General features: G+C 30.6%; 1 protein-coding gene across 9 annotated transcripts in view; it reads left to right on the forward strand.

Moving 5' to 3' along the window:
* Positions 1–288: 288 nt before the first annotated feature.
* Eph (Eph receptor tyrosine kinase) overlaps positions 289–18092 on the forward strand; it is a 36884-nt gene continuing 19080 nt past the window's right edge. For all 9 annotated transcript variants that reach the window (XM_080147720.1, XM_080147721.1, XM_080147722.1 and 6 more), the window contains exons 1-10: positions 289–1058; positions 2433–2517; positions 3052–3170; positions 3752–3891; positions 14854–14926; positions 15867–15935; positions 16330–16402; positions 16816–16902; positions 17276–17378; positions 17757–17840. In XM_080147720.1, the coding sequence (XP_080003846.1) occupies positions 975–1058; positions 2433–2517; positions 3052–3170; positions 3752–3891; positions 14854–14926; positions 15867–15935; positions 16330–16402; positions 16816–16902; positions 17276–17378; positions 17757–17840 (917 nt within the window). In that variant the 5' untranslated portion in view covers positions 289–974. The remainder of the gene's footprint in view (positions 1059–2432; positions 2518–3051; positions 3171–3751; positions 3892–14853; positions 14927–15866; positions 15936–16329; positions 16403–16815; positions 16903–17275; positions 17379–17756; positions 17841–18092) is intronic.

An 18092-nucleotide genomic window follows, 5' to 3' on the forward strand; every position in this document is an offset into this window, starting at 1 on the left:
ATGATATTTATCTTTCAATGATATATCCCCGACTATTAAAAAAGAGTAGTTAATTATCGTAACGTAATATAGACAGATTTCTGCGGATATTAAAGAGAAAATTATAAAAAGTTTTGTTAGCCCCGAGGGGCAGAAGACCTAGCCTAACAAAACTAGTAGTGATTCTAACTGTACAGTGTACTATGATGCTATACTTGATTTTTCAGTTTGGCTGAGAACCGGTTCTAATCCAGCGAAGATTAGTTGGTTTGGAAGCCGTACTGGAAATGATTTTAATCCCCTTTGAACCAGGACGACATAACGCCATTACAATGGGCAGAGCAGGCGTATGAAAAATTTACAAATCTAGGAGTTAAGACCACCTTTGAAAAATGGAGTGATAATAAACATAATATGAATAGAAGTCAGTTGGATAATATTGTAACTTGGTTAAGAGACTAGGAAGATGGCAATTAAAAGTAGCGATGCCCAGGAAAATCATTTGAATTAAGAAATAAAATTGCCATAACCCATTAAAAACTATAATGCCTCCACGGTTTTTGCACTAATATTTTTCTGCCACTTATAGTAATATTGTTACTGCATTTATTATTGGTGCTTCACTTGTCAATAAACGGAAAAACAGACGAACGCCTAAATATACATACCAAAAGAGTAGCTTTGTTACTAAAATGGATAGGTACATAATATAATTGCAAACTGTGATAAAAATATCTATAAAATATTATACATTTTTCAGACTTTAAAAATGTAGCGGATTTTTTGAAGAATTTTAACCTGTGGCTTCTGAAAAGAAAAAATACATCAAAACAATTTAAAGTTAAATATGTGAAAAATTACAGAAAAGACATGATTTTAAGAAAGTACCTGTAGTTAAAACAAATAAAATGTGTGAAAATAGTTAAAGAAATGTGGTTGTTGTGAAGAAATAAGTGAATTATATAGTAGCTGCGCTACTATTAAGCAATTTTAAAATGTTGGTGTTTTTGTGTTTTATGGTTTTTGGTCCCCTGCGGTTGACCCGAGGGGAACAGCATGTTTTATTGGATACAACTAAGGTAAGCTTTATACTAGTTAATGGACTATAATCATGGAAGAAAGGGGGTATTTTTTGCGCTTTTTAAATTTATTAAACCGAAGTGTTCTGAATTATGACCAAATGTATATATAGGTATGAAATGGTCAAAATTAAGAACAGTTAGAATTTTTTCCCTATCCCAGCTATCATTTTTTCTACTAATGTTTCAAAATTGTTAAAAATATCCTTACTCCCCCCCCCTCCCCCCACTCACTTTGGTGATGGGGGAGGGGGGAGAAATATACACCCAAGTATCTTTGTAAAATTATTGACTTTAAAAATACCGTTTACCGGTTTTTACTACTATCCTTCTGTGATATTTCCAATTGATAGTAATACTTTGATTATGACATAGATTTAAGACTTACAGTTCATAATTTACTTTTACATTGTGTTTTTAAAAGCGAAGCTTTTCTATAATTACGGTCGGTCCGTACGTCCGTCCTAGATAGATAGCTTTTATTCGTTAATTTAGGCATGTTAGAATTGTCCTATCGATTTCAAACTTTGCATGATGATTCCTGTACCTGTAGTAGTTAGGTACGATTTAGAAAGCGTAGCAACTCTATAATCATTACCAGAATGTCTGTATGTCCATTTTAAACATGTTGATTTTTCTACTTTTTTAACAACAAATTTTTATGTGATCTAATTATCCGTTTGATCTGATTTTTGGTATATTGATTCCTGGGACAACAAAGAACAATAGTATAAGCGCAAAGCAACTCTATAATCAAGTCCTAAAAATGTAAGTATGTCCAAAACATTATCCTGTATCAAGCAGTTTTTCAACAAATTTACTTACAATTTTGATTCGACTCTTTCGATACTTTTATATTCTGATTATTCAGTTCAGACACTAGACAAGTGTTAATGTCCGTTTGTCCTACCGTTTCAGTGCTTCGCTTTTATGGATGTTGTCATCCTTGTTTTTAATTAAAATTATTGGCTAACTCACTCACCCTTTTCAGAAATCAATCATTATATCTTATTTTCTTTATTGATGTAAGAAGTTTTGTACCAGAATAGTTATTCCTCGCATCGTATTATAAACAGCTTCCCCTGTATATAAAATGTATAATTATAAGATTAAAACCAGTTTTTTAGCCCCTAGATGCTGAAGGCCCGGGCTAAAAAAACTGGTTTTAATCTTATGATTGTACAATTTTATATTCGTAGAAAACTGGATATAAAACGATGCTAGACATATTTTTTCGTATGGCTGAGAACCGGTTCTAATTCACCGGATATTAATCGGTTTCAAATGAAATTACGGGAAAATAATGGTTTTCAATAAAAATATGTCTGAAAGACCGGTTTAATGATAATCTAAATATTATTTTTATTTTTCTAGGAGCAAATGTTGGACTGGACGAAGTACCCGTACAGTCCAAACTCAACGCCGGGTTGGGTGGAAGAGAGCTTTACTAACTTCGACAAGGAAATTTTCATATCTTACTTCATTTTTATACTAAAGATAACATAAAATGAATTAAAAATCTAGGATTCAAGAAAGCACACCAACTGATGGGCAAAAAAAATTTTTTATAATATGTATAATGTGAACTTACTCAATCCCTAAAAAATTCAACTGTATTCTATCTTGTATAGGAACCGAGAAAATCACGTTTCACACACAGCGTTACGGACGAACGGACAAACAAAGTGAATTATAGAGTAGCTTCGAAACTAAAAGTTTATTAAGGACAAATGCATCCATTATTTAGATAGCAAAAATACAAAATAATAACGTTTTCCTCCTATCTATCTACCTAATTTACCAAAGGAGATGTTTTGTTTATCACAATCTGGGCAAGTTTATATTATTGTCCATTGGCTCATCCCTGACAATTTATGGTTTAGATTTTTAAAATCCATGAATAAACGTACGATACATACACAAACAAAAAAAATCCGCAATCACTTTTTGAAAAAATCTTCGAATTAAATAATATGAAATATGTGTGACGTGTAGGGAATAAACTGGAGGAGCTATGTTGTATGCGACGTTCAGTATCCTGACGTTGAAAACTGGCTGTGGACCCCCTTCATCGAGCGGGGACAGGCCAATAGGATCTATATCGATATTAAGGTAAATTGCCATCATAGAATGAAGGAAAGATAGTTTAAAATTAAAAGTTTAAATAGTTATTCAAAGTTACCCAAAAACGCGTCAAAAAAAGACGTTAAAATCTGACCTACTGCTGCTATGTCAGATGTGGGAATTTCATAGTTAGAATAAGATGAAATTAAACAACATTAGTTAGGACGCTCAGTCCAAGGGTGTGCAATCAAAGGGTTATTGCCTTTGAACCTATAACAAAAATCTTGCTCTACGTTGTTCTATCCCCACGGGTATTATCAGTAAATAACCAGGGAGGGAGGGGACATTGGACTGTTAATAACACTAGTCCCCAGGGCAAAAAGTTAGTCTTATAATAACATTTTTTACTTATTAAAACAACAACTTAGGCTTTATTTAATTTTATTTGTTAGTTTTATTAACTTAAGTGTCTACTAAATGTAATCTACAGAAGGGCGGTTATTTTGTGTATCATCATTGGAGATGTACATCAAATTTAACGGCAATTGTCTTATCCCTTTAAAACCCTGGGTAATGACAGCAAATAAATACCAACGATTTTATCAAAACTAATCCTGTATTATTTTCAGTTCTCTATAAGAGCATGTGACTTATTTCCTGGCCGGGCGGTTCAGTGCAAGGAGACATTTTCTCTCCTTTTCTACGAGTTTGACGCTGCCAGCAAGGAGCCTCCTCCGTGGGATGCGGAATCATATAAATTAATTGACAGGTAGGTATTTTATTTAAAAGTATATTACAAGCTAAAAATTTACTAATACATATATTTTCATAGAGAATAATGGACATATCATTATTTTTTATACTACTGGTTATTTCCTGAAAACGCAGTTTATTTTGGTTCAACCAGTATATAACAGATGATTCGTCATTGACCATTAAAAGTAAACTTTTACAAATTTTACACATCTATTGTTATTAACAGCTGAGAAATTCGTTTTAAGTTTAGGAAATATAGATATACCTATATTCTAAATGACTTAGTCAATGAGTAGATGCTCATTGGTCAGTGGAATCTTTACAAAAGGGGTAGTTGCACTAAGTGCATTTAAACTAGAATTTGGTGAACTGCATATTTTTTTCTGTTTAATAGTTTAAACTACATCTAGGTAGTATAGGATATATATTTGAAAGAATTTCAATTTAAAAAAAAAACTTGGAAATCTCATGGATAGGCTGAGGCGGGGCATTACCGGTAATTTTTTCGGTTTTTTGAGAAAAAAAATGGGGTAGGTAAATATTAATATTTTTAAATGGGAGCAAGACCATTAGAAAGCTTACGGAAAGGACTATCAGGTCCTAATAGGACGTTATCCTAGGACTTCTATAAGTTTGTCATAATTGGACTCAAATAAATTACCGATAAATGCCCCATGGTGGGGCATTGTGGGTAACGTCTTTTCAACCTAAAAAAATCGATAAAAAACGGCCAAATAATTAGTATAGGTTATAGGGATTATCCACAAAAATTTTCATAAAGATCGGACTATTCCTTCTATGTCAAAAATCATTTTTTTTAAAAGACAACAAATTTCGATTTTTTTTTCACAAAAATTTTCTTAAAAAATAAAACTTAAATTTTTTTATATAAAAAAAACCCTGTTCTATTCACTTTTTGGCCTAATTCTTAAAAAGCCCATATTGAATTTTAGATTTTACCAAAGAAAACCTGAAAATTGATCTTAAAAATCGAATTTGAATTTTTTTTCGACGTTACCGAAAAATATCCCGCGCGAACTTTGGTCATTTTTGAAAAAAATATTAACTCTACATTTAAGCTCTCAACGGATTTGGAAAGAGCGGGCAATTCTTAGTTCAAAAGGTTTTTAAGGATCAGTTCTAGGTCTTACCAATTTTTGTGTAGGTCGATCTTTATACACCTAGGTGAAGAAATTTTTGGAAAAAAAAAATTTTCGTCCGACTTTGAGACCCAAAAAGTACCCTTAAAATTCATCTCACAAAAATTTCAATTATACTTTTTTGTAGGCAATTTAATAAGGAACAAATTTGCTTTTATGTTTTTTTCTGTCAGTCGATTAGAACATGGAGAAAAATGTCATTTTCTGAAGGTGGGTATAAAATTACCGGTAATGCCCCTTACCGGTTAATGCCCCGCTTGACCCTATATGCAACATAAATGGCTGTCTCTCACAAAAACAGTATGATGCATATTTTGGTGGTGCCTAATTGATTGCTATTTATTGTATTACAATATATGTTTGATAGTATTCTTATAACTTATGCTTGCAATCAGACTTTTTTAATGCACTTATGCAATTATCCCTTTCTAAGCAGAGCATTAATATAACATTTTCATTAAAGACACAACAAAAAAAAATAAGAAACAAATTAGATGTATGACAGGGCTGTTTTTAGTTTTATTATGTTTAAGATATTAAAAGTTTCAACAAACCGATGTCATTAATAGTAAGATAATTGGGGAATAACTATTGGTATTAAATAAAGGTTTGTAACATAAACTTTATAAAAACGTAAGGACACAATATTATGTAAAAAAAGATACGCTCTTAAATTACATTTTTATGCAAAGAAAATTCCAGCTTTATGTTGGTCATAAAAACTATTTAATCAAAGAAAATAGTTATTTTATTTTTACAACTTAGCTGTAAATAAATAAAACTAAATAAAATCCTTCTTTGTTTTTCTTCGCTTTTAATAGGTATATTGTTTCAATTTATTGGAAGCACGACTTCTCTTCAAGTCTATTTAGAGAAATAGAATTGCTCCCTCGATCCTCTTTTTCTGTCTCATTTTTATAATAGAAAAATAAATATGAATATATTTTTACTTGAATTTGTCAGGTTTGGAGTTTTTTTTAACTGATTTCCAGAAGTCAATTGAATCATCTAATCTATCTGAAATTTTTTCTTTTAATTGTTTTTTTTTCTTCTCTCTCTCCTCAGAATTCCCCCCCTCGGTAAAAAAGTTTTTTTTGTATACAAGGTGAAGTTGGTAGGACGGATTCCTCAATTCCATCTAAATCATGGACGTCCAAGGGTGGGGTGTTTACTGTTTACCCCCCCCCCCCTCAAACTTTAAAACCCTTAAATTTTTTTGAAATACTTCAGATTTCCCCCCTCAATTCTTTGAAACCCCTCATTTTACCCCACTCAAAATATAAAGCTTTGGCGTCCCTGATCTAAATACTGAAACCTTGTCCCATGTCACTGATATTATATAACTTAGTTTATTGTTTACCAACAAGTTTATTGACAAATACCATTTTCTGCATTTGGAGCTCGAATTCACCCCCACCCTCCATCGAGAAAGGGATAGTTGCATGAGGTGCATTTAACAAGTTTGATTGCAAGCATAAGTTACAGGAATAACATTGAACATGTATAATTTTGAATTACAATAAATAACAATCAATAAGGCACAATCACTTTAATAGTCCTCATGCTGTTTTTGTGAAAACAGGACAGCCATATAATTTGCATATATCCAAAAAATATGATTTTCAAATCTTGATATTTTTATAACTACCTGGTAGAAAATGGAAATTCTTTTAAATATATGTCCTATAGATGTAGTTTAACCTATTATTGAACATAAAAAATATGCAGTTCACTAAATTCAATTTCACTTCGTGCAACTACCCCTTTAGTAGTGAAATTACTCTATATCTAGGGAATGTCGGACCAATCAAATGTCAACCATTGTTAAATAAATGGTTTTAACCTTTCTGTTTATTGGCGTAATCTATTATTTTTTAAATCGCGCAAAATATTTGAACTTAACTAAATTGCTATGCTTTCCCTTAAAGTGCCTGTTAAGCATTGAAACCCCCGCCTTTAATTGAGATAAATTTATATTTAAGGGGAAAGTTTTTTTCCCTATATCCAACTCTTTTGGGTTGCCCTAACCCTGTGGGGTCTATACCTGTTATGCCGTACGCACCCCCAAAATAACTTAACCTGCCCTAGATTAGTTAACAAGCAAACAACAACAACAACCCCTTCCCCCTATTATGGTTTTCAATTTATTTAAATATTTTAAAGTTAGTAGGTATGTTTTTCAACCCATTTAAAAAAATACACTATTCTAAGGCATGAAGATATATTTCGATTATAGCAATCATTTTCAATACATTTTGTCCATTGTAGAAGTGAAACAAGCAATACTAGCTTGGTGGTTTTATTTGAAAACTATTGGGGTGAAGGCGTACTGGGTATTGTTTTGGTAATAGGGGAAGTTTAGGGGTTTAGCTATTGCGGCTCTACTTGTAAAATAAAAGAATAAACATCTAAAGTTTATTTGTATAGGTACTACATATTATTAATACATAAATGCATTAGATTTAGGAAATAAAGCAATATTTCTGCTATAATAGAATATAAAACTTTTCATAATGTGTTATTAAATAATAAGATTTGTAAAACTTTTAGGTATTCATATTACACATTACCCACTGTATATTCCATCATAAAAAAATGATGCTGTTTGAAATATGAATATTTTTAGCCGTTTTTATAGAAAACCTTAACATAGACCAATCTAACCTTGTAGTGTTCCTTAGAGAATAGTTTCTGTGTATGTTCAAACTATTCAACCAATATTTCAGTATTAGCTATTTTATTCTTGAATTGTATTTATTACTCAAGAGAACTAATTCCATATTTAATTTGATATTTTATCTTGGTTTGCCAATATTTTATTAAGATATGCTTAGCATAGTTAAGGCACTAAAAAATCCATTAAACATTTTTGGACGTACAGATTGTTGAAGTATAGCTACGCTGATTAGAATGCAATCATTAAATGTTCCTATAATTCTATTAGATGAAGAAGGACTATGTAATTTTAGGAAACCTTTTATAGTGTTCCCTAACAATAATAAATAGTTAAGATAACAAAGCAATTCCAGTTTTGATGAAAAAACTTTTTCATTTAGTTAAAATTGGGTCGAAGATTGTAATACTATAAGATTCTTAATTATATTTATGAAATCTTCTAAAAAGTAATAAAAACATAAATGTAAACAATTTAAATTTGTATTTTTATCTTGCTTTATATGTACGTATAGAAAATAAGAATAATGTTGTTGTTTATCAAATCAAAACTACAAAACTGCGCCTATTTTTTTACTACTTACCTAATGAAATACGTATTACATACAAGATAATAACTTTACAGTATGGCTTCGAAACCGATTAATATCCGCTGGATTATAAACACTTTTCAGCCATACTGTAAAATCATGCATAGAATCGTATTTTTCTTCAAACCTTAAAATGAAAAATCATAAAATTCATACCAGTTTTATTAGCTCGGGCATTCGGTCCCTCAGGACTAACAAAACTGGTTTTAATATTACAATTTTTCATTTTAATATGCACGGAAAGCTGTCTATAATACGATGCGATTAATAACTATTCTTTAAAGGGACATAATCGCTCTTGTTTTGCCATTGTTCTATCCCTATATTTGATATAATTCCAAACACGTTGTTGAGAACCTTTCTAGGAGTAATCCCCAGGGAAATACAGAGGCATATAAATTTACCTTTCAACATTACTATATAGTCTATATACATGCGTCTTTTATTTATGTTAGTAGCAAAGTTACTCTATAATTCACTTTGTCTGTCCGTCATTTAGTCATTTTCTCGTTTGCCCTTGAAGATAGACATATGAAATTAAAGGGTATTATTAATTGTGCATTGTTTTGTCCGTCTGTCTGTCAGTCAGTCATGCTTCAAAACGATGACATAAACCTTTTAGTAGGTTTAGTTATTTTCTTTGAGTTTTGAATATTCTTTTCATTGTTTAGGTATGGAAAGTCCACAAAATGACATCTTTCGTTTTTTTTTTAAGTTAATTGAAATAATTCATAAAAATTAAGATTAAAATATTTTAACAAACCCATTAAAATACTCTATCATTCATTAAGTTATGACGGTTTTACATGGATCAAATAAGCATTTACCTATAGAATAAAATTTTAGTACAAAATACACTAAAATTTCGTATTTATACTCTTTAAATGCCATTGCTTTAAAAAAATGCATTATAAAAGTTTTAAATACTCGTATTTAGTTAGTCCTATATATACTATGATAATTAATATCTAAATACAACATCTATCGTACAATATACAGAATAATTCATTAGAGCAAAAAACAATTTTTATCAGAAGTGGATGGTTGTATTTATGAGAACTTAAGGACTACTCATGAATCGTCACAAGAAATATATGAAGTCTATCTCATTATGTATAGCTTACTTATAATTAAAAACTAGATTGAATTTTTTGGGATAAGAAAATGAACTAAAAATTAAAATAATCCCCAATGATTGCTAACATAATTACTTTTTCTGTAGATTAGAATTGCTATTTTAAAAACTTGGATACTACTAGTTTGGAATAAATCAATCAAAATTCAATTAAAGAACCATGGGTAAAACTATGGGTACCAGTGTAATTTACTGTCCAAGTCCCCTCCAAGAAATCAGATTAAAACATGGAAACCTAGATTTTAATTTTACAGTTTTAACTTCACATACTTGTATGAGAACTGTTAATTAGGTCACAAACTATAGTGCATGCAAAACTATTCCTAACAAGTATTTATACGTTCCTGCCATTAGCAGTAGCATAGCTATTCTATATAATTAGGGTATGTTCGTACTTACATGAGAACTATTCATAACAAGTATTTATATGTCCTGCCATTAGCAGTATAGAGGCTATAAACAAAATATTTATAAAGATTAAAAAGGGGGTGATGAATAATTGGTTGGTTCACTAAGTTGTAAAAAGGGATTGTACCAGTTCTGTTAATGGTATTACTTCCCTCTATAAAATAATTATGCACTAATGTTCTTAATTGATATTAATAGAAAAAAATATATAAGGTTCAATGTTAATACATTTTCTTAATTATGATTATATGTATAACTATTTTTCTTTTGCAGTAGGGCTAATCTATAATTTTATCCGTCCGTCGGCAATAGTTTGTCTCTGTCATAATAAGTAGGGGGGGGGGGAATTTCGGTTTTTGTTCGTTTTTTTTTTGAAAAAAAAGGGGTAAATATTAGGGTAGTGCGGGGTTATTCCGATCAATTTTTTGCTTCAACTTAAAAAAAACATACTTCCCAAAAACTTTTACCGGTTTTTAAGAGTGCAAATGAAAGATATGGCAATAACGAAGAAGCCTGTCTTGGTCCCGTTAAGATCTCGCAACTAGAAGTCGGTCAAAAATCGGTTTTAAGGGCGGCGGTTGGCCTATACCGGAATAACCCCACCGGTGGGGCTATTTCAGTCAGTTGACTTTGGGGGGGGGGGGGTTGGAACACCCCCTTAAAATATTTTTTTTTAACATTTTAAACTATGAGTAGAAAGCTAAGGTCATTTGCTTTCTAACGGTACTATTCGCATGCAGATCAGACAATTTTTTGACCACATTTTGCCCATTTTAAAAAAGTCGGTAAAATCGCAAAAAAAAACATCGATATTTTTCATGCAAACTTTAAAAAAAAAATCATACTTTTTATTATATGATTAGGTTTTTTTAAGCTTTATACATAAATTAGAGGCAATTTCTGATTCGCAGGTCTTGGAATTTCTTGAAAAAAGTGATTTTTTCAAAAAAAAATTTTAATTTTAAAAATCCTGCCAGTTTTGACAGCAGTTTTTGATACATTTTTTCTTGTCTCAAATTGGCTAGGATTGACCTACAAGGGTGGTTAAGGTGTCTAAAGATGCAAAATTACATGCCTGACAATTAACTCGAAATGATATGGGGTCTAACTCTAATATTTCAACACATTTTATGCAACAGGAATTTTGAAAATGCAAAATCTTGAATATGTACTCTAAATCTTGGAGATAGAACCCATATCCTGGGGAGTTTTTGTTAGTTTTTTTTTAAAGTTAGTATGTTTTTCTTTGTTAGGACATGCAAAGAGCTTTCTATAGACACCTTAAACACCTTTCTAGCTTAATCCTAGCCGATTTGACATAAAAAATCCAAACCGCGCAAAAATCTCGAACACCCTCTTACACGAAAAAGATGCAAGGGTTTCATATGGAATTTTAAATCTTCTAGCAGTCTTTCTAATAGACATACCCCTTCTTACATGAGCCAATGCAGCTGATACATCTTCAGGCAAATATTTAAGGCGTTCCTTTGGGTGATATACTCTTCCCATTACTATAAAAATGTGTCTGAAAAATTTTTAATGTCTTTACAAATTGAAAAGCTTAGGCAACAAAACATGACATAATACAAGCAGTAAAATGACTAGTAATGTACATCACACAACAGGCAAGGCAATGATTAAAGCTTAGATCATGCATTTAGGTTGTTTATGCTTCCAGATCACCTGAAAAAAAATTAGGGTATTATAAATTTATTAATACAGTAATAAAAAAAAGTAAAAAAAGTGACCGGAATAGACCCTTTTTTTGAGACGAAAAAAAAATTATGAAAAAAATCAAGTTAGAACAACGCCTCGAATTGCAAACGATAAATGAATGCCATATCTTTCATTTTACAAAAACCCAGGGGGTCGATAGGACTTACCATTTTTTCACAATTTTAGATTGAACATGGCCTATTTTGAAAAAAATTTTTGCAAATTTTTTGCAACTTTTTGAAGGCAAAAAAATCATAGAAGGAGTGATCTGACAAAAATTTGCTGAAGTAAGAAATGAAAGTATAGGCAATAAACTACAACTTTGCTTTTCTGAAGATCTCTCGCAAACGTTTAGAACACCGTTAAAAAACGGTTTTTAAAAAGTTGGTCGAGTGACCGGAATTAACCCCGCACTACCCTAATATTTTTAAATGAAACCAAGACCACTAGAAAGCTTACGGAAAGGACTATCAGGTCCTAAAAGGATGTTATCCTAGGACTTATAGAAGTTGGTCGAAATTGGACTCAAAGAAATTACCGAAAATTACCTGGCAGGGGGGCAATTTTGGGTAATCATTTTCAACCTAAAAAAATCGAAGAAAAACGGCCAAACGGCCAGTCAAACATAAATAATCATATTTAGTATAGGTTATAGGGATTATCCACAAAAATTTTCATAAGGATCGGACTAAAGTGTGTTACTTTTTTATATGTTTCATCATTATTTTGCCACAACTCAGTCAAAAATACTTACAAAACATACCTTTTTTGACCTAAAGTACTCAAATAGTTCCTTTACAAGCCCAATCAATCAGTTTTGAGATATCTCCATATTTCAAGGAAAATTGACAAAAAAGGCAAATTTGGGTGTTACCTTTTTATATGCTCAGATACCATAAAATCAATAAAAAAATACTTATTTATACTTTTCTCTCATTTTTAAAGTTTGATTCTTTTAAAGTAAAGATTCTTGAAGGGATTTATGCATTAATTTATACAGAAACATAATATTGGGTGGAAATAAATTGTATCCAAAAGTATTCCATTTGGAAAATATGAAATTCAACCCCCATTGCCCTAGAGGACAGCTGCTGACTTCTAATGTTCATGGTTTTGTCAAATACGTGTTAAAGAAAAAATTTTGCCAAAAAAGTACATAAAAAAGTATTTTAATGTGTTAGAAAATTAAATTGTTTAACTTCAAATTTGGGGATGCTGACCTTAAAGAAGCTCTTACTGGTGGTGATGGTGACCCGGAAGGCATTGAAGTACATGAGCATTATGGCAACACAACTATTGATCTATGTTTTGATTTTTATATTCCTAGCAGCCTCCAATCAAGAGAAATTCCTAAATGATTTTTTTATTCTCAAATTCATAAGGTAAATACTGTGATTTTGAAAAGTTCTTGTTATATTTTTTTATTGGAGGCTGCTAGGAATATAAAAATCAGAACATAGATCAATAGTTGTGTTGCCATAATGCTCATGTACTTCAATGCCTTCCGGGTCACCATCACCACCAGTAAGAGCATCTTTAAGGTCAGCATCCCCAAATTTGAAGTTAAACAATCTAGTTTTCTAACACATTAAGATACTTGTTTATGTACTTTTTTGGCTATTTTTTTTTCTTTAACATGTACTTGACAAAATCATGAACACTAGAGGTCAGCAGCTGTCCTCTAGGGCAATGGGGGTTGAATTTCTTATTTTCAAAAAAAAATTCTTTTAAAGATCATTTATTTCCACTAAATATTATGTTTCTGTAAAATCAATGCACAAATCCCTTCAAGAATATTTACTTTAACAGAATCAAAAAACTTAAAAATGAGAAAAAAGTAAAAATAAGTATTTTTTTAATGATTTTATGGTATCTGAGCATATAAAAAGGTAACACCCAAAATTTGCCTTTTTTAAAAATTTTCCTTGAAATATGGAGATATCTTAAAACTGATTAATGGGGCTTGTAAAGGAAGTATTTGAGCATCTTAGGTCGAAAAAGGTCTATTTTGTAAGCATTTTTGACTGAGTTGTGGCCAAATATTGATGAAACATATAAAAAAAGTAACACACTTTATTCCTTCTATGTTTAAAATGAATTTTTTTTAAAGACGAGAATTTTCGATTTTTTTTTCGAAAATTTTTTTTTTTAAACTTAAAATTAATATAAGATAAAAACGGATTTAATTACTTTTTAGGCCTGATCCTAAATAAGCTTACATTGAACTATAGATTTAGACCAAAAAACATGAAAATTGATTAAAAATAGACCTCAATAATCGAATTTGAAGCAAAAGTGTCATCTTTGCAAAAAATCTTGACTACATTTTAACCTAAAAAAAATCGATGAAAAAAGGCCAAACGGCCAAACAAGCGTAACAAATCATAATTAGTATAGGTTATTGGGATTATCCACAAAAAAATTTATAAAGCTCGGAGTATTCCTCCTATGTCAAAAGTATTTTTTTTCCAATGGACCAGAAATTTTGATTTTTTTGTTTTATATCTGTTCTACTCATTTTTAGGCCTAATTATAAAAAGTCCATATTGAATAATAGATTCGACCAAAGAAAACATGAAAACATGACCTTAAAAGTTGAATTTTAATTTCTTTTGAAATTACCGACATTTGCCCCAGCGCCAACTTTTGTCAATTTTGAAAAAAATATTAATTCGATTTTAAAGCTCTCAACTGATTTGGAAAGAGCGGGCAATTCTTAGTTAAAAAGGTTTTTACGGATCAGTTCTAGGTCTTACCAATTTTTGTGCAGGTCAATCTTTACACCTAACTAAAATATTTTTGAAAAAAAAAGTTTTCGTCCGACTTTGAGACCCATTAAGTACCCTTAATATTCATCTCACAAAATATGTTTTTTTTCTGTCATTTGAAAGGAACATGGAGATAAAGGTCATTTTATGAAGGTAGGTCGAAATTACCGAAAATAGCCCCTTAACGAAACTTCCCCCGCCTTACCCTATTTATTTGTCTGTTTTTAAGTACTAGGTAAAGTCCCCAAAGTTGTATAATAACGTGTTCTTTTTGTTGGCTTCATAACTTTGGGGACCTAAATTATTAAATTTTGATCGTCAGGTTCGTTAAGTTTATATCCAAATGATTCAACCCCTAAATGTAATCTACATAAGTGGTAATTTTGTGTATCATCATTGGGGATGTACATCAATTTATCGTTCATTGTCTTTATTTCTTTCCATTATTTTACCCAGAAAATATATATTCTAAAGTTGAAATTTTAATCGTTTTAGGTACATAATTAAAATACTAATTTTTTTTAGAATTGCTGCGGACGAAGGCCGTTTCAAGAACAACAATGAGATTATTATCAACACAGAAACAAGATCAGTCGAGGTGAGTTTATTAAAAATGAAGGGGGGGGGGTTGTTTTCGTTTTGTTAGTTTGTTACTTAAGGTTAGGTTAGATTTTTTTGAGAACTGGTTACTGTTAGCATAGGGAAAAACTACCCCTTATTTTCAAATTATTTTAAAATTAAGAAGGGGGGGGGGAGTGGGTTTCAGTGCCTGATGGGCTCTTTGAGGGAAAGGTCCAATTATCTGAGTGTCTTAATTTTACCCAAAAGGTATACTTTGACTTAGATAATTTTTCCGCCCTATATTAATATTTATTGTATTTGTAAACAACATAAAAGTTTACCTAAACAAAAACTATCAATATTAATATCTTTAGTCATTATCCTTGTATTAATGGATATTTTGAAATATAATATCCTATGACTTAGTAATTTTTTACGAATGTTTTTACTAAAATTAGTTATTGATTATAAAGCTTCTCTATGACAGTGTAAATTTTCGATTGATTTATTTAGACAACTTGATGCTGTTGTTTTGAAAATAAAAGTCATATCTATATATTTTATACCTTTCTTTATACCTACCCTTTTCCAAAAAATGGTCCTCAAAAAGTTTCTTTGTCTTTTCTGTCAGTTTCAAAATTGGCATCAGATTTTCATTTTGTTTTGTTTAGGTATAGCATCTTAGAATTATTAAGAACCGGTCAAAGGGGTTTCTATGTCTGTACTGTACACGAAAAGACAGCAATCTTTTTTCATATAAGGCATAAGTTTGCTTAAAAATAAATCTTGTTAAAAATTAAAATGGCTGAAAATCAAACAAGCCATTCAATGAAAACATCATATCCGTCGATTTATACTAGAGTAATTGTCAATTAAAACACTTGAAATGATTCCAAAAATGCCTATGAAAATTATTGTCCTTGGTTCTTAATAATTATACCCGATATAGCTTATTAATTTAATGATATTTTTCCTAGGTAAACAAGAAGGGACTGTACTTTGCTTTTATGGACGAAGGAGCTTGTATTTCTCTACTAGCTATAAAAGTAAGAATTAGATTCAAACATTTTGTAACTGATAAAAGATAAAAAAAATGTTACTTTATAGTGTAATTTATACATAAATCCCTTTTTTTATAGATTTTTGTTTCTTTCAATTGTTTTTTTCTCCATTTTTCTTGAGTTTTCTCTACCTACTCTTATTATTTCCGTCTTTTTACATAGATAAGATACAAATGTAACGATTGATACCCTATAGTAGCTTTGCTAAAAGAAACTATTTTGCTTGGAGATATATTAGAAATAAATTGAAGCAAAAAACTGCTTGAACATTTTAACTAAAAGAATGCTTTTTACTAAAAGGTAGGTCTTTTAGTATCTTGAACAATGAACAAACAGGCAATGATTAAATTATTATAAAATTTATGATAATTATTTTTAGGTGTACTACATTACATGTCCAGAGACAACAAATAATTTTGCCATCTTCCCAGAAACACCCACTGGAAAATCAGGTAAAAATTTTGAATATGTGGGGAGGGGGGTGATTAGTTGAGGATTGTTGGAAATTGTTTTCTTTAATTATGATATTTAAACATATGATATGTATATAATATTAAGGATAAATGCCTAATTTGCATATGCATTCGATTCCCTCCTAAATTGTAAGTGTCATTTTGTAACATTTGTAGAAGAGGATTTTTGGGAATGTCTCCATCTTTCTTTAAAACACTTAAATTTATGTTTTGACTCAATAGAAATGTTGATACCTACATTTTTTTATTACATACTCCAATTTAAAAAGGTCTAAACCTGGTCAGAGCCAATAGGAACACTTTAATTCCAACGTTTCTTAGATCTTAATAGACACAAACACTCTACTAACTAATTATGAAGCCTACCTACTAATTTTATTTTCTTATTCTAGAATCTAGTACAGAAAATATCCGCGGGCAGTGTGTCAACAACGCAGATCCAACGTCCGCAGCTCCGTACAGCTATTGTAAAAGCGATGGTAAGTTCTCGTTCTTGTTACATTAGATAACGTACTATGATAGACGGATGGAGGACCGTACCATGGCTATAGACTAGCTACACTTCTTAAAATTACTAATTTCCTTTCAAAATTCAGTTAATGCTCAAAATAACTGAGTAATGATAACTTTATTCCAAATTATTTTAATGTTATTATCTATCAAGGGCTTAATCTATGTTTAAGGTAAACCTTATTATATTGAACCTTGAACTAACTAAACTTAACCTATCCTACACCATGGTTTATTTGTGAATTATCTGTAATAGGTAATACTTTACAAAATTTTAGCAAAATTTTTGGCTAGGTGTCTATCTATCCTATTTTCTTAGATATCTAATATCTATCCATCTAGGTACCTGGCTGTCTAGCCTTGGAGGCTGCGAGTGTACTGTCGGCCATGAACCCGACCTGTCCACAAGACAAGGACAAGAATGTAGGCAGTGTCCTATTGGGAGGTAAAAATTATTTTTTTCGCAACTAAAGCAATGATTTTAGTTAGAATAAAGTAAATAATCTTTATAGCAAAGAAAAAGTCATACAAAATTAATTATTGTAAATGTATATATGCTTAATGTAATGTACAATATATATAATTAGTGGAATTAATAAATATCTATCTATCTACAAAATACGACAAGATTTAGCTTCTATTTAAGTCATTTTGTATTAGTTATTTATTGCATCGTATTAGCGACAACTTTCCGTGCATAGTAAAATAAGAATTGCCTAATATATGATAGGTATTAAAATTCTGAGATTATTTTAACATCAAAAATCTTCTAATGTTATTTGAAAAATCTTCCAATTTTTCTAAATTGAATATATTTTATCAGGTATAAACAGAGCAAGGGTAATGATCAGTGTGCTCTGTGTCCTCCCCATAGTACAGCTATACACACTGGCAGCTTGTACTGCAGGTATTGTCTTAAATCTTTTATAATTCTCCTAAAAAATGTTTTTAAATGTCGAAATAATTAGCATATATTTTTTTTTAATATAAGCTTATGTCTTTGAAACCTTACCCTTAAACGAAGCTTTTCGAAAATTGCATAGAAAATGAATTTATGAGAACTCTTTTCAATTTGGCTACCAAGTCCAATTCCTGACAATGTTTTAACAGTATTATAGCACAGTAAATAGAGTACCACTGTTAAAAGTTTTTATTAGTA

The sequence above is a fragment of the Acartia tonsa genome, chromosome 14 (assembly GCF_053477335.1).
Source record: "Acartia tonsa isolate MP-2025a chromosome 14, ASM5347733v1, whole genome shotgun sequence".
Taxonomy (NCBI): Eukaryota; Metazoa; Arthropoda; class Copepoda; order Calanoida; family Acartiidae; genus Acartia; species Acartia tonsa.